This window comes from Mastigoproctus giganteus, chromosome 6 (genome assembly GCF_048544385.1).
Source record: "Mastigoproctus giganteus isolate SK-2022 chromosome 6, ASM4854438v1, whole genome shotgun sequence".
Classification (NCBI taxonomy): Eukaryota; Metazoa; Arthropoda; class Arachnida; order Uropygi; family Thelyphonidae; genus Mastigoproctus; species Mastigoproctus giganteus.
This window is the reverse complement of record NC_143580.1, coordinates 48459313-48482421: the sequence shown is the minus strand read 5'-3', so window position 1 is coordinate 48482421 and position 23109 is coordinate 48459313. Positions and strand designations below refer to the sequence as shown.

At 38.5% G+C, this 23109-nt stretch overlaps 1 protein-coding gene across 6 annotated transcripts in view; it reads right to left on the bottom strand.

Annotated features, from left to right (window-relative positions):
* Window positions 1-23109, bottom strand: part of LOC150084231 (peripheral plasma membrane protein CASK-like) — a 1403586-nt gene that overhangs the window by 1117705 nt on the left and 262772 nt on the right. For all 6 annotated transcript variants that reach the window (XM_090375948.1, XM_090375952.1, XM_090375953.1 and 3 more), the window contains exon 2: window positions 22419-22531. In XM_090375948.1, the coding sequence (XP_090232074.1) occupies window positions 22419-22531 (113 nt within the window). The remainder of the gene's footprint in view (window positions 1-22418; window positions 22532-23109) is intronic.

Here is a 23109-nt window from a genome sequence, read left to right as displayed (position 1 = left end):
ATGAAACGAATAAGCAATGACTTTTATAGCATCGATTTTAAGTGGACATAACTGAACAGTACCCGAACTATGTAACAAGCCTTTAGACCGTAACCAATGAGGTGTTAAAAATCGAGACAGCTTATTGCCTTGAAAAATGGCAACAACCAATCGAAGGCACTTTTCGTGACCTATAATAAGTTTAAAAAGATATTATTGCGCTTTAAAAAAAAAAAAAAAAAAAAAAAAAACCTTCATTCGGCCCAGAGAACATGATCACGGACGACCAGAGTTAAATAACGGTATTAAGCGCAGCGATTTGTTGTTGGAGAATGAATGTAGTGACTTGTCGTCTGTATCTGCTATGCGATCCGCCGTAATGCCATTTACGTTTAAGATTAACAGTCCCGCGAAATTATACAACGGCAGCAGCTGATATTTAATGTAGAAAGTGCTTAGCGCGGAAAATGTCTAGAGTTCTCCGAACAGGCATTGCAAAGTCCGGTAGTGAAGGGTGACAATGGTACCTGTAATTAGCTACAATCGTCTGTTAGTCTCATTTGCTAATATGTTCCCTGCTGAATTACGACAGACACAGAGGGGAAAGGATTTAATATTACAGAGATGTAATATCCATCTAAATCCTGTTTACTTCAATAAAGCATTCCTCTTGCTTGCTTCGTAGCTTGCTGGTAATAGAGGATATCCTGCCAAAGTTGTGGGCTACCTGAACAGATCGCAGATTCCAATTTTCTCCTATCACACGCTTGTTTACCGAGGGCATTACTACACACTTCCATTAATCGAATGGAGTTTGTCCAAAATTCCATTCGATTAATGATAAGCTGCTTCTACTGGTTTTTAAATTGCATGCACGCAGAACATATAACATAATGCAATATATGTGAAAAGCAAATTTGGTTAACAAGTAATCCCGTTTGTAAATTACTGCGATACGACAGAGAATGGTGCATAACTGTTTCCATTTCCTTCATAAGTTGGACTAAACAAACTACCTTCTAGTGCCTAACTTGTTTGAATAATGGAAACTAGGAGACAAATTCAACAGCAATGCAATGATTTCACCTCGCTCTCTCTCATTACTTCAGCAATCCAACATGACAAAGAATGAGCATTCGTGCAATAAAAAACTGGAGGAAGATTTCGCCCTCTAACTTGGTCACGTTAGGTGTATTAATACTTCACGTCCAAATATACTGCTCGACTTCGTTAACTTTTGTGGTTCAATCAAATTAATAAATTAATCAATTGTTTTTGTTGGTTGTGATTTTCAGGAGCATCAGCGACTTAGATGATATTGTTCCATTGTGTATTATGTCCGTATAAGTGTGCGTTTACAGGAAGATTTACATATTTTGCAGGCTGAAAAACCCGGAATGACCCACGGGGGAACCCCCCCCCCCCTCTCTCTCTCTCTCCAGTTAAGATCGGCAAACTACCTCCCTGACTGAAGAGACCTTTAGAAATCCCTCCAGTCATCGACGAGATTCGAAGTGAGGAAAGAGAGTTGTTTAGGTAACTAAACCATTATACTGTCACGTAGGGCAATTAGCACAGTTAATTAAACTATTAAATACTCCCAGTCAATGGGGAACTATATCACCATTTCCTACAGCACTATTGAACAAATTACATATAGGGATCATCCTTGCAACTGGCGCCTCCGTAGCCAGGTGGGAAGGAGCAGCAGTGCGTAGCAAAAGCTTCTTGATTAGACCGGGGTACGAGCCCGTCACCACCAAATACGGAGGATGCGGAAAGGTCAGGGAATGACCACCGCATATCCCGGAGCAATATGGCCTTAGTTGCTAATGCTCCTAAAAACCAAATAACAAACAAACAAACAAACAAACAAACATCCTTGCAATAAGACATCCAAAATAGAAAACTATAGAATATCCAGCATTAAAGCAGAATTTAATTAATTATCAGCCCCTTTTTTCAAGACAAAATCACGTATCACAGGGTTCTCGAATTAGTCAAAAAGTAGATTTTGCATCGCTGCAACTTCAGTTCCAAGTCAGATAATTTTCTCGAAATAGGCACAGACAATCCCCGAAAAGGTAACAAGTGGAAAAGTGTCTAAAATCATGTTCCAAATCAGTAGCGCATTTACATCAGCTGGAGCCCTCTGCTATATCTTGTTTATTTAAACTTTTTTAAAGGACCAAATACTATAGTCCCCAGATGAACCGCACAGTGAGCCTATACGTAAAGGTGCCACTATTCTTAATTTGAATAAAAAAATAAAAATAAAAATAAAAATAAAGTTTAAATCTTATTTTCCTATAACACTTTTTTACTGTTTGTATTCTTCAATCGCTTATTGTACTGCACTTATAGTCTACAGAATATACGCTACTTTTATATATTTGTAATTTGATGTGTAATTTTATTACAATGTGTCGTTCTTTATTCAATATGCATGAAGAAATAAAATAAAAAACACTGGAATTTTTCCCGGTGGTACATTTTTTCCTAATAAAATCCTAAAATAATTTTCAGAGTAACATATCTTGATTCGGATAAAAAAATAATAAATACGTAATCAATACATAGAATATGTAGGACTGGTTCTCGTTCATGACAGCTGGGGAGCAATAATTGAAAAATTATACACTATTTCCATTTCTTTCTATACATTAAAATAATTTTCCTCCTAATGAAATATTCAACCAATGGAAGAAGAGAGATGCGTGTAATACGTAACAGAAGCTTGTTTTACTGTGGTAAAACAAGCTTCAGTTTAAGCGTGGTCACGCGCTATGTTTATCTAACATGACCACGCGGTACCATGCTTGATTTCTATGTGTAACATATTTATTTAAATAAATTAATGCAGCAAGGCATAATATTTTAAGAGTTTAAGATTCTATATCTATAAAATATCGGTGTAGATATAGCATAGACAACTCTTAAAGAAAAACCACGATCGTAGTGTGAAAGGCACCCACCGATGAAAAGCCAACTAGCTTTGAAACGGTGCCATCTGGGTGGTGGTACCCACCGAGAATAAGTGATAATACTCTTCTCTATTAGTGAAGCATTACTTATTCAAGGTAGAGCAATACATGATAACTCGTTGTGAAGAAGAGCACAATATGAGACAAATAAAATGACGCCTTTCACACTACGATCGTAGGTTTTTTTTTTTTTTTTTTTTTTAAGAATTGTCTATGGTGTATCTACACTGATATTATATAGCTATAGTAACGTATCTATGTATTCAGAGCTGAAGAAGAGACACACAGAGTCGAAAGCTTCTGTAAATATTTTATTTCATTTTATCAAAAGAAGCGAAGTCCCCTAGTGTAATATTAAAATAATACTGAATTGCAATTGTAATAATATTAGAATTACAATTTCAATATTAAAAGTAAAGCGAAAATATTTTCGGATGTTTTATCATCCTACACATTGTCCCCCACATGGGGGGGGGAGAAAGAAAGGGAAACAAAAAGAGTACGAATGCTGGTGATATTAGCCCTTAGGAACATCAGTATTTCCCTATGTTAGCGCAAAGATCCGAGGACAATCCATAAAGTTAGTACATAGTGGCAAATGATGCAAGGAAGTTAGTAGTGGCAAATGATGCATATACAGCATCAGCAAACAAACATTAAAAAATAATAAAAAATAAAAAATAAAAAAATAAAAAAATAAAATCCCAAGTCATCTGTCCATTTTCTCTATAATAATAATATGTCTAATTCTTCCTTAAATTTATACAAACTACCCATTTCCACAACATCGGATGGAAATTTGTTCCAGCAATTAATTACATGCTGGATGAAAGCCAATTTTTGCACATGTTATCCTATAACCATTCTTTTTCAATTTATGTTCCCGTATGCGTAATGCCTGAGAAGGAGTAAGAGTCTCATTAGCATTTAGTTGGCTCAATACATTATAAGCCTTAACACCTCAACCAGGTCTCCTCACAAGTGCCTAGTTTCTCCAGTTGTTGCAATTTGCAGAACTGAAGTCATTCTTGGTAAGATTAATCTACTGTATCCTTAACTAATCTTGCTGCTCTTTCCCGCACCTGTTTCAAAAGAACCACATCCTTCCTAAAATCAGGCTTCCAGACTTGTGCACAATACTCGAAATTTGGCCTAACTATTGCCTTATACAACGGGATAATTTCCCTCTTATACAACAGGTGGTTGTTTAACACGTGTCTGCTCAGAGAACTTTATGTCGAATGTTATAATTACTCCTACTTTTAAAAACACAAAAGAGTTACCTCAATCTTTTCTTCATGGGATTCCTTCTTTACCGAACCCGACTTATTTTGGACACGATTTTAAATTGATTTAAAATTATATAAACTTCATTAAAATACTATTAAATGTGTTCAATCATCTTAGTCCATGAATGATCAGAACTCTCGGGATCACCGTCAAAAGCCCCAACCAGACCGCAGACCTATCCAATCCCCGACGCAACCTCGAGTGACTGAAGACAATATGTCAAAAACAAACATCGCGAAAATTTTCAGAATAAACTAAAAATCTACGATGATGAAAATAAATAAATTAGGGTGAAACGATTTTCTAAAAAACTTTTCATCTAAAAAACTTAAAAATGTTTATTTTTAATTTTTGACATAATGTCTTCAGTCACTGGAGGTTGCGTGAGGGATTGGATAGGTCTTGGGTTCGGGCTGGGGCTTTAGACTGTGATCCCAGGGGTGCCTCATCATTCATGGACTAAGAGGCTTGAACACATTTAATAGCATTTTAACGAAGTTTATGTAATTTTAAAATCGTGTCTAAAATAAGTCGGGTTTGGAGAGTTGTGTAGAGAAGGACTCCTATGAAGGAAAGATTGAGGTAACTCTTTTGTGTTTTTAAAATTTGATTAAAACATAGAACATATTGAGCCTTTGTTGCTCTTAGTTTTATAGTAATTTACCCCTACTATTTCATCCTACACGACTCGGGTGTGCTTTACTGTCCAATTAGTGCGCTGTTCTGGAATTATTGCTAGCCATATGCAGTACAAACTTAAACTGCCACTTCTCAGCCTATCTGCCTAATTTTTTCTAGATTTTGTTGAGCAGCATACTCTGATTCCTGTCATTAACATCCTGCCAATCTTTGAATCATCTACAAACTGAGACATAAAAAAGGGCAATACCGAGGAATTTACAGTTAATCACTTCAACAATGAGCACAATCAACCGCATTTAGCAATAATGCTGACACGATCCGCTCAAACTTTTATGCAAGTGCACTTTCGCGCTTGTCCGCTCGGCTACGTCGGGAAAAGTTGTGCCCACTAATAACCTCTCTTTCATCTGATACCCATCAGCCCTTTATCCATAACAGCAACTTGCCCCAAATACCACAATGCTCCAATTTGTAGAGAAATCTTTCATGCGAAAGATAAAGCTTTTCTGAAATCGAAGTACCGTATCTGACGGCATATAAAACGTATGGACATTTGGACGCACCCCATTTCAGAAAGTAAAATTAAGGGGAAAAAATTTTAGTGTATTTAGGCATTTAATATTTATTCTAATGTGTATAGTAGAAAAAAAGCTTATCCTAAACATGTGATCAGAACAGCAAGAGAAATACTAATACTGTATAATAATACATCATTTAATTATTATTATTATTAATTTACCACTACAGAAATTTAAAATAGAAACAAAAGAATCTTAGCTACATTAGAAAATATTTTATATGAAGCAAACTACCACTAGAATTGAAAATGAACAAAAAGACAGTGAGGGAATGGTAAAAAAAAAAAAAAAAAAACATTAGTGTTCTGCAAAGGGAAAGTTCGGTCATTTTGAAAACCAAAAATATCGTACTCTTCCTCGCTCACGTTGGTATCACTGTCTTCAAATAACGCAGTGTCTTCAGTGCCATTAAGTGCATTACTAATTCCAGTCTTCTTGAAAGACTTTATAATTATTTTACCACTTATATTTCTCGAAGATTCCTTTAACTCATTCACACACCTGTGCAATGGTGGGCCTCTTCATTCTTCCTGTGGGTGTGAAGTCATGATCAGGTTCTTCCATCCATTTATTTCACTGTTCTCTCATATTTTGCTTAAATGGCTTGTTTATGGACACATCCAAAGGCTGCAATTGGCTTGTCAGTCCACATGGAATGACAACTACCTGTGTATTCAATTCCCTCACCCTCTTTTTAATGACTTCAGTTCTATGGGCTCTGAACTGGTCCCAAATGAGAAGAGATGGTTTCCTTAAGAGACCACCAGGACGCCTTGACCATATTTTTTGGAGCCATAAATTCATTCCAGATTCGTTCATCCGTCCATCCTTTTGGATGAACATGAACATATACACCTTCTGGAGTTTTTTCCTTAGGTGAAGTTTTTCTTTTAAATATTAAAAATGGTGGTAGTTTTGTGCCTTCAGCATAGTAGGGCAAAAGTAATGTGTATAGTCATGCCCGGTAGTTTTTATTGACACCGTTTTAGACCCTTTGCTATTCACAGTTTTGTTGGATGGTGCATCAAAAATAAGTGGGACCTCATCCATATTTCCTATTTGATCAAATTCAAAAGAAGTTCGTTTTCGTGCCTTTATTACAAATTTATGGAATTCCAGTATTTTTTCTTCATAATCTGCTGTTAAATTTTGTGCAATTGATGGTTTTGTACTCATTGAAAAACCATACTTTTGCATGAATCGGTAATAACCAACCTTCTGTTACAAAAAAATTCGGAATTCCTCGTCCTTCTGCTAATAATCGCTGGTGCAGCATAAGCCTCAGGCTTCCTTGCACCATATGGTAATAATAATAATAATAATAACTATTCCCGGATATTCAAGTCATCGACCAGAGGACCATCCTCACGAAGAGTCTGATAGCTCCTGCAATCTTGGAAAAAATCAAGCAGTACGTGAGCGATCAACTACAAAGGATAGAGAATATGGAACCAGGAGGAAGAACATACCACCACCGAACCAGAGAAGGAAGAGCAAGAAGAAATACAACCCACAGCAGCTGAAGTGGAAACAGATTAGGTCATGATATCCAGAACAGAGGACGAGTGGAAGAAGGCCCTAACAGAATTCGAAGGAATGGACCTCACAAAAACTCACGTGATACCGAAGCAGAGGCCGAATAGAGCCTTGTGGAGAGTCACAGACCACCTCAATTGGCACATAATACCGCATTACCTCGGCAGCAATGGTGCAACACTAGAGGCCATCCACACAGCCGTGTATTGTGCTGCGGTAGCAGCCCTGAGGATTAATGGAAGAGAAGCAAGAGACCAGCAGCAGAAGAACCGAAAATAGAAGGAACCGCCAGCTTGGGAAAGAAGACTTCAGCAGAAGATAGAAGAATTAAGAATCAAGATATGCCAATTGAACCAGTACCAACAGGGCAATAGGAGTAAGAAATTAATTGGAAAAGTGAAGAGCATCCTCAAGAGAGACAGCGTCCATAGCAAACATGAGACAAAAAAATCAGAGAATAGAAGAGTACTTGGACACATTGAAGCAGAATCTATTTGCACTCAGCAAGAGACTACACCGATACAAAGAGAGCACTCAGAGGAAAATAAACAACTGAATCTTCGATGAGGACCAAAAGAGGTGGTCTCCGAGTTACCTGGATAGAACTAGAACGCAAGAAAACCAAGGACGTACAAGAAATGAGAGGGTGGGAGATTCGGGAAGAAGCAATAAAACAGACGATTAAGAACTCTCACAACTGGCGAACTCCAGGAATAGATAATGTCTACAACTACTGGTACAAGAAGCTCACTTGCACACACAAGCATCTGGCAGAGCAGTTCACCCGAAAGATAAGGCACCCAGAGACAATCTCGAAGTTTCTCACTCAAGGAATCACATATCCGAAACCTAAAGATGAAAATACAAGAAACCCAGCGAAATATAGGCCAATCACCTGCCTCCCAACAATGTAGAAGATCCTGACCAGCTGCATAACCAGGAAGATATCAGACCACTTGGAGAGCCAGAACATAATGGCCGAACAACAGAAAGGATGCAAGCGTCTGAGCAGCAAAGGATGCAAGGAGCAATTAACTATAGATGCCGCGGTTATGGAGCAAGCCTACAAGAAGCGCCACAACATGTACAAAGCCTACATCGATTACCGCAAGGCCTTCGACTCCGTGCCTCATAGCTGGCTAATAGAGGCGCTGAACATCTACAAAGTCAATCCAATAGTGACAAACTTCTTAAGAGAAACGATGGCGAAATGGAGTACTACCGTTAAGGTCGAAAACATCACAACCAGACCAATCCCCGTCAGGAGAGGAATCTTTCAGGGAGATGTCCTGAGCCCATTATGGTTCTGTCTAGCACGTAACCCGCTATTTACCATGCTCAACAGTAGCAAGTATGGATATAACCTCAAAGAAGGAAGGAAGGAAGAACCTGTACACCTGATGTACATGGATGACATCAAACTCTACGCGGGAACCGAGAAACACCTTCAGCTACTACTCCAGATAACCGAAGAATTTAGCAATGATATTAGGATGGAATTTGGTCTAGACAAATGAAAGACCCACGGATTGCGTCAGGGAAAATTAGTCAACCGAAACTACCAGCTGCAGAGTAGTAAAGGGATCGAAGTCATGGCACATGGAGAGGCCTACAAATACTTGGCGATGATGCAGGCTCAGCAGTTACAGCACAAGGAAATTAAGGCCTGCCTGACCGAAAAATACCATCAGAGACTCAGAAGCCTGCTGAAAGTAAAGCAAAGCTGAACGGAGGGAACACAGTTAAAGCCATAAACACATATGCAGTCCCAGTGCTAACGTATTCCTTCGGGGTCATAAAAAAAAAAAAAGTAAAGTGCAGCCATTATCAACCCACTGCAGGATGGAAGCCTCCTCAACAATTCATGCTGAGGGAAATGGACCATAATCTGCCACGCTGGTCCAGTGCGGGTTGGCAGATCGACCGTATTCAGCAGTCAGGGGCTTGAACCCCGGTCTACTCAAAGACCGGGGATGCTAATGCACCCCCGCTCCTGCCCACTCGGCTACGGAGGCCGTCTTAGATTGGACTAACACCGAGCGTTTTTTTTTTTTTTTTTTATGTAAACCCCAAACACGAGAGGTATTAGAACCTACAGTACTTAGTACCGTGCTTGGGTTGGAGGTTGAGAAGATGAAAGGAGATATTTGTTGACATTGGACTTGAACTTCTGTAGACTGTAATTTTCAGGAAATAACATTCAACGGCAGTTGAATGAATAAACGAGGAAGATGAAAAGTTGGTTCTGTGAGTTTCAAGTTGGACAGTAAATGGATGTTGGCTGGTGGCAGCACGTGTTCGGACTGTTTTGAAAGGGAGAGCAGGAATTATAGAAGCCAATTCAGAAGACAGTGCCCATGGAAGTATCTGTAGAAGAGGCATTCAGCAGAAACAGTACATCTATGAGACAGCGAGTGGAGAGACTCTGTTAGAGATGAATCATTAATTAACCTAACTGCCCTCTTCTGAATAGCATTAGCATTAGCATTAGTAGAGGCATTTGATGCAAGAAAGCAAGCTTATGCAGCATCAGCCAAAAAAAAAAAAAAAACCCACTTCCACTTCACCCCTCTGTTCGTTCAAAATACCTGTCCAGCTGAGCCTTAAACTTATTTAGGCTATCAACCTCCACCACAAGGGATGGCAGTCTGTTCCACCAACCAACCACCCGCTGGCTAAAGGCAAATTTCCGCACGTCAATCCTACATCTGTCTTTCCTCAATTTGAATTTATGCCCTCTCAGGTGATTTTTCTGAGCTAGAGGAAGAATCCCATCAGCATTGAGCATGCTTAAACCATTCAATGCTTTATACACCTCTATCAGATCACCTCGCTGGTGCCTAGTCTCCAGACACTGTAATTTGCAAAACTTAAGCCTTTCTTCGTAAGAGCACCCCATTGTTCCATTCACTAATCTTGTTGCCCTTCTCTGTACTCGTTCCAGCAGCTCTACATCCTTCTTGAAATGAGGCCTCCAGACCTGTATACAGTACTCTAGGTGTGGCCTGACCATTGCCTTATACAATGGAATAATCACCTCCTTATCCCTGCTGGAAAAATTCCTGTATATCATTGACAATACTCCATGAGCTACTCTTGCAGCCCGTCTGCACTGCTCAGAGAACTTCATATCTGCCTGCACAATCACCACCAAGTCCCTTTCATTCTCTACCACTGTCAGTGTAGTACCACAGAGTTGATACGTTGCTCTGGGGTTGCTTTTTCCCATGTGTAGTACTTTACATTTGTCAATGTTAAACTTCATTTGCCACCTCTCAGCCCATCTGCTCAACCTTTCCAGATCCTGTTGCAGCAGCATAGTGTCAGTAGTGTCCTTGACAACCCTGCCAACCTTTGTATCATCTGCAAACTTGGACATTAAGCTTGATATACCATCATCAATATCATTTATAAATACAGAAAACAATAATGGACCCAACACTGAGCCCTGAGGGACTCCACTAATAACATTAGTCCACGATGAGCAGTGTCCATTGATTACCACTCTCTGTCTTCTCCCCCTCAACCACCCCTTTATCCATAGCAGCAATTTGCCTCCAATGTCACACTGCTCCAATTTGTGTAGCAGTCTTCCATGTGCAACAGTATCAAAAGCCTTTCTAAGATCCAAGTATATAATATCAAAGTTATTCCCTGCATCCAGTTCTTTTGTGACTGCATCATAGTATCCAATCAAGTTGGTCAGGCAAGACTTTCCCTTAACAAAACCATGCTGTGTCTGAGCTATAACTGAAGTCTTGTCTAAATGATCCTGCAGTGCTTCTTTAACCAGTGCCTCCATTAATTTTCCTGGAACAGAAGTTAAGCTCACAGGTCTATAATTACTTGTGTCAGCCTTTGATCCTCCTTTGTGAATTGGGGTCACATTTGCACATTTCCAGTCTATGGGTACCTCCCCTGAGTCCAAGGAAGCTCTCATAATTATGGCTAAGGGTTTGCTTACTTCCTTTGCTGCCTCCTTTAATATAACTGGATAGATCCCATCCACCCCGGGTGCCTTTCTTGTGTTTATCTTCAACAGTTTCTCCTCCACTTTACTCCCAGTTATTTCAAGATTCTGTAGCTTACTGCTAGAGTTGAATACACCTCTGGCATTCCCCTTGCTGAATAACTCCTCATGTGTGAATGTCGATGCAAAATATTCATTTAGTTTGTTAGCTACCTGAGCAGGATCATCAACAGTTGACCCATCAATATCAAGTGGACCAATCTGATTCATCCCCTTCCTTCTAGAGTTTACATAAGTAAAGAACTCTTTGCTGTTTTTCTTTGCATCCCTTGCCAAGGATTTCTCGTAATCTGCCTTCGCCTGCCTAACCTCCTTTGTAACTTGGTTGCATATCAACTTGTATCTATCATAGGCTTCTGTGTCATGTGTTAATTTGTAAGTATCCCATGCATTTTTCTTCTCTGCCATATGCCTCATTAGTTCATCTGACATCCATTTTGGCCTAAACCTTTAACAATATTTCTTAGTTGGTATGTAAAGCCTAGTAGCTTCCAAGATAAGTTCTTTGAATGCTTCCCATTTTGAATTTGCTGTTGGTAACATCATCAGTTGGTCCCACTGTATAGAATTTAAATACTGTCTCAGTCCATCGTAGTCGCATTTACGGAAGCAATAACCCTTCCCTTTACCCCTAATGGTAGTTACCTCTTTCAGTAAATCCCACTTCAGCACACTGTGATCACTGCCACCTAGTGGTTCATTTATCTGCAGATTCTTAATGCATGAAGAATCACTGCTGATAATCAAATCAAGAGTATTACTCCCTCTAGTTGCCTCCCGAACATGCTGATGTAGAAAACAATCATCCAATAAATCCACAAAAGCCCTGCTAGTGTGTGAGTAACCAGCCCCCAAATTCCAGTCAATATCTGGGAAATTAAAATCTCCCATTATAAGACTCTCTGATTTACTGGCCCACTCTATTTCCCTGTACAGTTCCTTATTATACTCATCAGAGTCATTAGGCCTATAGCACACTCCTACTCTCAATTTTGATCTCCCAATGCTTATGTCACACCAAACTGACTCAACACTGCACTGTCCAGCGATGTCGACTGGCTTCACTTCCTGTGAAGAATCAAGAAGCCTGAGAGAGGTTTTGAGGGCACCACCCCAGATGTGGGAACAATATTCTATGGCAGGGCGGATTTGTGATTTATACAGAGTGAGCAGCTGTTTGGAAGAAAAGTAACGCCGAGAGCGAAAGAGAAAACCAAGTGTTTTAGATGCAGAAGAAGCAATATTTGTAATGTGCTTGTGCCAAGAGAGATTAGAAGTCAGGGTAATCCCCAAAAGAGATATATCATTTTGCCTAGAAATCAGAGTGTCACTAAAGATAAGCATAGGAGCAGAAGCAGAGCCGGCCCGAGGGGAAGGGGGGGTGCAAACGGTGCGAGCGCACAAGGCCCCGCGCCGCTGACTGATTTTGCGAAATAAAAATGGTTCTTTTTTTTTTTTTTTTTTTTTTTTTGTTTTAATACTGTCGCAAAATCTAGCGACATCGCCATAAAATGGCCATATTTTTAATATACATAAGAAATAAAATGTCAATAATCATGTTATTAACATTATCTGAAAGCCCGCCAAGAATTCTCCAAAGAACACGGAAAAATATATTTTCTTTCAAATATATTTAATATATCTCTCCTTACAAATAAAAATAATAATTATATAATAATTTATTGGAGTTTCATTTGAAATTATTGAATAAATATTCCCCACAAATACGAATATATATATATATATATATATATTATGACAGCTGATCGTACATCGTACGTTTTTATCGCGATTCGCGAGGTGTGAAAATAAATAACATATTCGTATCTATTTCGCAACATGACTAGTAGAGACAGAGATGCAGGAAGAAAGTATATGTTTGGCTCTGATAAATTGAAGAAAAAAAGAAAGAGAGAAGAAATTACGGAAAAACAGAGGAACTCCCTCGCAAAATTTTTAAAAACCGAAAATGTGCAACAAACTGAAGAAACGCATAATTCACAGTTATTGGAAAATCAAACTCGCGGAAATGAAATTACGCCGTGCGACATCCACAAAAACGATCCTGATCATCATAAAGCCAGCTCTCGTCCTAATGAAGAGGAAAGCTATGATAAGAAAACTGTAGAACGAGAAGATAATCATGAAGCAGAGGGAAACGTACAGACGGAGGATTTTTTGTCAGCGTCGAACAAAGAACAAGATGAATTATTCCGAGGACCGCAGCTTCAAGAGAATCAACAAAGCGACGAAAATGTCGATATCAATGATCCTGATACTTGGCCTGAAATTTTAACTGATAAATTTAGAATGGCTATCATACAAAATGGCGTGACACAAGTAAAAAACTACGATTTTCTGAAAGATAAAAATAACAGAAGTTTTTCTGAAAATTATTATTTAAAAATAATTAACAAATGGAGCGAAGGTGGTTACTCAAAGTACAAAGATGCCACTTTGTGTTATGCGTGTAAGTTATTCTCTTCAAATACCACTTCTCTATGTTTAACTGGACTTAACGATTGGGTACATTTAAGTTCGCGATTACAAAGTCACGAAAGATCAGAATATCATTTACAAGCTATGTACAAATTGTTACAACTTGAAAAGAATTTGAAACTTGGAAACACTATTGACAAAGAACATGAAAAAATAATTAAAAACGAAAAACAGCGTTTAAAATGTGTTTGTGAACGAACAGTGGCTGCAATTTTATATTTATCAGAGCATAATTTGCTGTTCAGGGGCAGTAGCAATGCTTTATATAAACCGCACAACGGTAATTTCTTAGGTCTCATAGAGTTACTTGCAAGATTTGACCCAATCATACATTTGGATCGGTGCGTATAATCAGCATCGCGTTCCTGTTTATCTCATAGACTACAAGATGAACTGATTTCTGCTTTGGCTAAAAAGTTAGAAAGCAAATAATAAATACAGTTAAGAAAGCTAAGTATTTCACAATTTTATTAGATTGCACTCCAGACGTAAGCCATCAAGAACAATTATCTGTTATTTTAAGATATGTTAATGTAGATAACTCTGAAAGTGATGTGAGTATACAAGAACGATTTATTTGTTTTGAAACAGTAAAAGACTCAACAGGAGAAGGGTTATCAGCCAAAATTGAAAGCATATTAGAAAAGGAGGAATTAGATTTAGGGAACTGTCGAGGACAGGGGTACGATAACGGGGCTCATATGAGAGGTTTATATAAAGGCGTTGCAAGCACTTATCGTGCAAAAGAATTCCAAAGCACAGTACATGCCCTGCGGAAGTCATAATTTTAATTTAGTTCTTGGAGACATTTCAAAATCATCTTCTCTTGCAAATTCATTTTTTCGGACGTTACAAAGCATATATAATATTTTTGCAAGTTCTGTGATACGCTGGGGTATATTAAAAGAGCATGTCAAACATCTTACTCCAAAACCATTGTCAGAAACAAGGTGGGAATGTCGCCTCGAAAGTGAAATCTGTGAGATACCAAGTACCACAATTTTCTCTAGCTTTGAAATACCTTTATGAACATACCTGTGACATGAAAACGAAATCCAATCAATCGAAAATAAACTTAATTCATTTGAATTTTTATTAAGTTTGGTCATTTGGTATGACATACTGAATGAAGTAAATATTATGAGCAAGATATTTCAAAATTCAAATATAGATATCGGTACTGCAAATTCACATTTAAAAGGCCTTTTAAATTTTTTTTGAACGGTATCGTGAATCGGGATTCAAATCTTCTTTAATAACTGCAAAGGAAATAGCTGAAGAATTACAAGTGACATCTGAATTTAAGAATCAAAGAACTGGACGAAAAACAAAGCAATTTTGTTATGAAGGAACCAATCAGCCTATTTCATCGGGCGAAGAATATTTCAGAATTCAGTATTTTCTAGTCATAATCGATGGCGCGATTATTTCTTTTAAGAAACGATTCGAAATTTATCACGAACATGAGACATCATATGGTTTTTTATATAATTTGGATAATATTCAAAAACTGACTGAAAACGATCTTCTTAAATGTTGCAAAGACTTAAATGCGACCTTGCAAGACGATATTGATTGCATTGATTTATTTAATGAAATCAAAGTTTGTCGTCCAGTTTTGCCTTCCAGGAATACAATATTACAAATATTACAATATTTACTGAAAAATAATATATTTGAATTGTATCTAAATTTTGTTACTGTTCTAAAAATTATATTAACCTTACCAATTACCGTCGCATCTGCAGAAAGATCTTTCTCAAAATTGAAAATAATAAAAAATTACTTGAGATCTAGCATTAGTCAAGAACGATTTACCTCCTTAGCCATTTTATCTATCGAATCCGAAATAGCCAAATAACTAAATTATGATGCTATTATCAACGAATTTCCTATAAAACATGTACGAAAATGAAACAAAAATCACATATTGTGACCTTATTCCATTAAGTTGCATACCAAATTGTATTTTATAAGTATATGAAGCAATTATTTTTCTTATTTGATTTATTAAAGATTTTTTTGTGATTGACATGTTAATTTTATTAAAATAATTAAATTATTTATCATTTTCATATAATCCTTACTAAACCAATTGTGCAATATAATAAATATCAAAATGCAATAAATTATTTTGTTGTACGAAATTTGTATCAAAGCGCCGCAAGTCAACTTTTCACCGGGCCCTGCTTTTGTTCGAGCCGGCTCTGAGCAGAAGAATTCTTTTTGCGAGATATAAGACAAGACAGTTTTGGAAGGGTTGAAATCAACTAAGTTGTCTTTGCCCCACTGGAGAATTACCTGAAGATCGGCATTTAAGGAATCGGTAGCAGATTTTCGAGAAGTTGATTGAGCAGGACAAGGTTTCTCAAAATGGAAAGTGGAATGCAATGTGCTATCATCGGCAAAGCTATGGATAGGATTTCCAATCAATGGAAGACGATCATTAACATACAAGAGGAAAAGAGTAGGGGAAAGAACTGAACCTTGGGGGACACCAGCATTAGTGAAGAAGTTAGAAGACAGAGAGCCATCCACCATCACCCTCAGTGAACGATCAGAGAGAAAACTGGATAACCAATAACTAAAAACAGTTGGCAAACCATAAGATGGAAGCTTGTTTAGAAGACCTTCGTGCCAAACACGATCGAAAGCCTTTGAGATGTCAAGAGCAACTAATTGTGTTTCACCGAACTTTTCCATTGAATTCGTCCATAAATGGGTAACATAAGCCAGAATATCACCAGTGGATCGACACTGACGGAATCCATGCTGGTGATCGTTGATCAGACGGAAGGTTTCTAGGTAGTTTAAGAGTTGGCGGTTAATTGATTTCTCCATTACTTTAGAAAGAGTAGAAGTAATTGTAATGGGATGATAATTCGATGGGAGGGATTTGTCATCCTTTTTAGGAACTGGCTGGATATGAGCAAATTTCCAAGCATTAGGAAAAACACCTTTGGACTAAGAAAGTGAAAAAAAGCAACAAAGAATAGGAGTAAGTTCAGGAGCACAGGTTTTGAGAACAAGTGGAGAAATACCACTGGGACCTGGAGCTTTCTTAGCATCAAGATTCGTCAAAATCCTTCTGACATCCTTTTGACAGAAGACCACAAGAGGCATAGAATGGAGCGTGTTGGGAATGGTGGGAGGTGTTTTACCAAGATCATTAATACATGAGTTGGAAGAAAAATGGGATGCTAGAAAGTCAGCTTTATCCTTGGCTGAAGTGACAACAGAACCATATGGTTTGGACAGAGGTGGGAGCAGAGATGGGCAAAAGTTGCGGCCAATAGCTTTGGCAAGAGACCAGAATTCTCGGCTACCATTAGGGCAAGAAACAAGTTTTCTACTCTTAGCCGGTTCAAACTGTAGTTTGGACTGATTAATAACTGCTTTACAATTGTTGCCAGCTTTGGTATAGGCAGAAAATAAAACTGAAGAATTAGAAACAAGCCAATTACGATATGCAACATTCTTCTCTTGAACAGCCTTAGCACATTTATTGGAAAACAAATGTTTAGATAAAGGACGAGATTTTAAAGTGGAATGTGGGATAAAGGATTCCATTCCTGCAAGAATAATTTCACTGACTCGATCTGAGCAAACGTTGACATCAGAAGTTTTGAAACAGTAATCCGACCAAGGAAAAAAAGAAAAGAAGTCTCGCAGGTCATCTCATTTTGCATTCTTGTAATGCCAAACAACACGAGGCTGGGAATAGCCATGAGATAAAGGCTCCATTGGAGAAGAGACAATCACAAAGTTGTGATCAAAAGTGCCTAAAGGACCGCTCACTTCGACCGTGTACTTAGAAGGGTTGTTTGTAAGAAAAAGATCAAGAGTATTGGCTGTATGATTAGAATTGTCCGGTACTTTTCTAGGTAAATGAACAATCTGTGCAAGGTCATTAGTAATTGCAAAACCCTCAGCATCTCGACGAGCTGGGTCAGTGTGACTAGAAAACGGAAGCCAGCTGCAGTTGTGAACATTAAAATCACCAAGGAAAATACCTCACTGTTAGGAAAGTTCGACTGGAGAAAGTCAAGTTGCAAAGAGAGGAAGTCAAAGAGCTCCAAGTGATTAGTGGAGTTGGGAGAACAGATGAATTTGACACAATGAGGTAGAGAGATTTTAAGCCAGAGAATATCAAAGAGAGGAGATTCCAAATTGCCAAGTCTCTGACAGGGAATATCAGAACGGACATATGCACAAGTACCACTTTTGAGGCGAAAGGAATCATACAGCGAATAATTTGGGCATTTGAGATGAGCAGTAGTTGAATCAACCGATAACTTAAATTCTGTCAGAAAAAGTGCATGGGGTTTGGCAGACTGCAAGTGGAAATGTACATCGTTGAGATTAGAATTGAGACCACGTATATTTGTGAAATGAATTAGGAAGTGCTTGGGAGGTTTAGATCTTTTCGCAGATAAGCTTTCTCTATTGGCTTGACAATTCATGGTGTATTCAATAGTAAGAAAAAGTAGGTGGGACATGCTGTATGAAGTAATGAAATTTTTGGATATGGCGTACACATGGTAAGAATATACCCAGATCCTTGACATAACGTGGCCTAGTCAATGCTCCCTCCAGCCACACTACTCGGACTCCCTCCAGCCACTATCTGGCAGAGTATAGGTAGCAAGATTATACACTAGCTGATCCAGAAGCCTCCTTTTTTTTCCCAATAGGTTCGGTCTGGTGTACTAACTAGCGGCCGGTCTGCGAACACCGTTTTAGAGCTGTACCCTCGAAATGTAAGGAATATTGGATCTCGCCACGATGTTCATCATAACCTCAAAAGTCATCAATCATACTGCATGATGAAAGAGATGGGGAAGGGTTGACCGGAACTTAGGTCTAGAGACTAAACATGGGTTCCACCACTTCAAGCCTCCAATAAGCAAAGTGGTGGTATTGTTCCGGTTGATGAGAGTCATCTACCACCTAGTACTGCCTGTTAACATGGAGGGGCGACGTTTCTCCATGTGGTGTGGGCGCCACACCTCGACCCCTGCTTACGTTGGTTCACACCTGGGTGGTCACCCACCATGTACTTGTGCATGGAGGTTATACCCAGGATTACTAACAGTCCCACCATCGTGAAGGTGCAAGCAGAGGATTTGGCTGTCACAGACCGTCCGGACTTCGCCGAAATTGGGTCCACTTGAGTGTCACCCGAATATTAGTTCCATCAGCGTTTTAGACTCCCATGTAGCAAGTACAGCTTGTCAGGAATATCTGAGAGAATGTCTGTGACAACCTCAAGGACCATGATATCCTCCGGCTCCTCAAGGAGCCGGAGGATATCATGAGAAAGACAAGGACAATGATGACCAAGAGCCGACAACACCACCCGAAATCTGCCGTGGAGAAACTGACAATTGCCCGGGAAGAAGAGGAAGGAGCCTGATACACCTCATTGAGCAACAGAAGATAGCGATAATTAACCTGAAGGATTACTTCCAGGAAACACACAGCAGCACTCCACCAGGCCATAAAGAAGATAGACAAGTGGTATACCCCACTCATCCTAAGCGAGGAGTCCCCCCCACACAACCAGGAGGTACAAACGAAGCTAGAAAGATAGGCAGAGAAGACACTCCACGGTAGACACTACAATGATCTCCATCAAGATCACATAGATAAAATTGCTTCCAATGCATGCCTCACGAGCGGGAAGCTCTTCCTCAAGACTGAAGGATTCATGCTCCCCATCCAAGACCAGGTAATCTACACCAGGAACTATAGAAAATACATCGCCAAGGAGCCCGGAGTGTCCGATGACACATGTCGACGATGCCACCTGACCTCAGAAACGATCCAACACATCATCGCGGGGAGCAAGGTGATCACCCAGGCTGAGTACACTCATAGACACGACCAGGTAGCTAAGATAACACATCAGAAGCTAGCAAAGAAATACTAGCTAATCGAAGAAAGTGTACCGTACTACAAGTACGAACCCCAGGCAGTACTAGATACCCCAACTCACAAGCTGTACTGGGACCGTGCCATAATAACGGATAAGACAATTCCGCACAACAGACAGGACATAACCCTCGTGCACAAGAATAAAAAAGTCTACCTATCTGATTGACATAGCGGTACTCAACACTGGCAATCTGCAGAAAACCCATGGGGAAATAAATCAGGAAGTGCACGAACCTAAGCCAGGAGATCAAAGAGATGTGGCATATGCAACAAGTAACGACCATCTCGATCATCGTGTCAACTACAGGTATGGTGCCAAAGACCCTACATAACAGCCTAGCAGCAATACGTCTTCCAGAGAACACCTACAAGGAACTCTAGAAAGTCGGAATCCTGAACACCTGTAGGATAGTCAGAGAATTCCTCGACCAACAGTAACAGCAGACATAACAATAACCACCCTGTGTACTTGGTAGCAATACCCGTAACGAGGTGGAACCCCCTATCAGGAGGAAATAATATATGAGCAATAATAATAATAATAATACGGCAAAACTTTTTGCTTCATCGAAGTTCCAGTATCGAGAGCCTTTTGACAACAATGACACAAGTACACGTGTTTTGAATGGACATAGTATTCTGGGCGTCTTAATTTTATTTTAAACGGCATACGGATAAAAATTTCTGCGCCGATGTTGTTATGCAAACTACAATCTAAAAACTTAGCAACATTCACAATTCCATAACATGACAAATTTCTGTATATCTATGACGTTTGGTAAAAATTATATATCCCTGGCGTAAAATTTACACCACGCAAAATCAGCTCTACCGTGCTGCTCTGGAGAACGGCCAATCCGAGAACTAAGTCTCCCGTGACAGTATACAGGGGAGAAAAAAGACCGTTTTTTTCTCCCCTCACAGACGTCCGGACTTCGCCGAAATTGGGTCCACTTGAGTGTACCTGACAAGCTGTACTTGCTACATGGGAGTCTAAAAAAATCTAGTTTGGAGAGAATATAACGATGATGCTATATGCGACTGGTAGTAATTGAAAATTAAATTCGAATTTAGGTAGAATTTATTTCGAAACTTTAATATAACCTATTATAGATTTTACAAACCGTTCTTGAATATATATTTGTTCAAATTACTGGCTTCAAAATTTGTATCTACAAAGATAAATCAAATACGTATCATTCGAAAAAGCTCAACCAAGATTCATGCTTTACGATATTAACCTGAATTTTGTCAGTCAGCCATTTGATCTCGCACTTGACTACTTGACACTGCAAATTACGATATTTTCGTGAGTGTTAAAAAAAAAAAGTTTTTTTTTTTTTTTTTAACTCTAACTATTCCTTGATTCTTTTGGGAGAAAAATCGAATGGAGAGATAAAAAAGCATGTAACCAGGCAGAGAATTTACCGATTAAATAAACTAACCACTGAAAGCTGAACTGGAACCTTATTTTTGACCCTTATAACCAACCTTCACAGCATTCTGCGATATATTCGCATCACAATATCGGAGACAAATCAATCACAGAATCGGAAAAGCCTTTTGGTAAAGTAAAATGAGTATTTCTTTGTATATGTGATGTGGAATTATGCTAAATTTAATCATTGTCCTAACTGATAATATTTTAAGGAGTCCTTATGTGCTCTGATGTAATGACTAGATCGTAGATATGGCTTAGCTTAATTTAAGATTAAGCTAAGCTATCTACGATCTAGTCATTGTCCTAACTCAACATTCTAAAATAACTTGGAATACAGTCGACTTTTCAAAGACATTTGGCAAATTAAATGATCACAGGGCAGTACTTTAAGGCTTGATCATCATACATATACAAAACGAATAATTAACACATACGTAACTTAATATCATAAAACACACAGTATAAATTGGGATTTCTTCACATATCACTCTTTTTGAAAGGAATTCTTAAAATGGAATACAGCCCGGTTGAAGAGAATGTACACCAAACTGTCATCACTGGAAATATATGCTGTAGTATGCATTGCGTTTGCGGGAAGCTAGAAGAAGAAATGAAAGTTTTGAACGAGTGGCTTTTTAAAGCTATTGTAATAAAATAGACCTGTTCGGAGTGGCGTAATTAAATGATTGTCTGTTATTTAAAATTTTACAAGAAGTGCGTTGCTTGAGGCAGAAATGCTGCCTCGGGCTCTGCGCATCGACACTTGCATATATAAAGTACTTTTTCAAATTGAAGGCGGGGGGGGGGGAGGCGCACGGACGGCTACTTCGAAAGAGGAATTCTTTCAACCGAGCTGTAATTAGCTGATATCGGGCCAAGGACGCAGGGTCCTTTTAAGACTCGTCAATTATTTTGAGTTTTTTAGTCCACGGAACATGTAAATCGGCCAGCCAACACACTCTGGTCAAATATAATGCAACTTACGTCCTAAGATGTACGTAAAGCCAATAACAACAGAAACTCACAACTAAATTTGTCGATTCGGTGGTTTGCCGCATTTTTCATTTTCCTAAACATGTCCAGAAACATTATCCGATTTGTGAAATCGACTGTTTTACAAAAAAAAAAAAAAACTCGACTTTTCCAAAATAAAACAAATGCAACCCTCGTTCTAGACCAGTGACATGGCCACTGTTTAAAAAAAAAAAAAAAGATTCTCAAGATTCCAATCCTGTCTCCGATGGAAGTATTTCTCAGCTTCCATCAGTGACTAAAATGGAACCTAATCTTTTCTCTCTCTCTCTCTCTCTCTCTCTCTCTCTCTCTCTATATATATATATATATATATATATATATATATATATATATATATATATATATATATATATATATATATATATATCCACTGAGCTTTCCACAAGGAACATGACTAAGTACATGCTAGCAATATATATTTCATTTTACCTCTAAAAGTATTTGACAAATGCAATTGTACTAATTACCTTCTGTACTAAGCCCTGGGCAAGATGTGAATTTCGCCACATCCACAATTTTTACTGCAAACTGTTGGCTAGTTTTCCTGTGAATACAGTGCCTAACGCAACTAAATGGTCCCCTGTAAAACAAAAACAAAAAATTATAAATATTATATAATTAGAAATATACTGATTTTAAAATTTTTACAAAGGTATATTTATTTATAATTACAATTATGAGGGTGTATATACATCAGCGCTTGTGGCAATCACTTTCGGATAGCCGGTAACTGCAAGTAATCGTAACTGGTTAGTGTGTACTTGGAGAGGTGGTGGAAACACTCTGATTCGAAATCGAAAAATAAAAATTATTTTTTGAGTTTGTAAGTCACTTTCTAAAGTTCTTCAGTTCTTATTAGAACTTCAGATACTATCTACAAATTACATAAGGGTATGACTTACCTTATATTTATGTGTCACTGATGATTTCTCAATGTGCTACGCAAACGCGATCGCCATGACAAATGCAAAGGACTAAATCCATGCATTTAGTTCTTTGCCTAAACGCACCTTAACTATGCGTTTAGACAATGATGATGCCACTTGTGGTGTAATATGTTGAATGCCACTGGTTGATGAGAATGGCAAACAATATCGCATGCTACTTTTCTAGGAAATGTCGAGAGTTACATATATTGCCAACTCCATACAGGTTTAT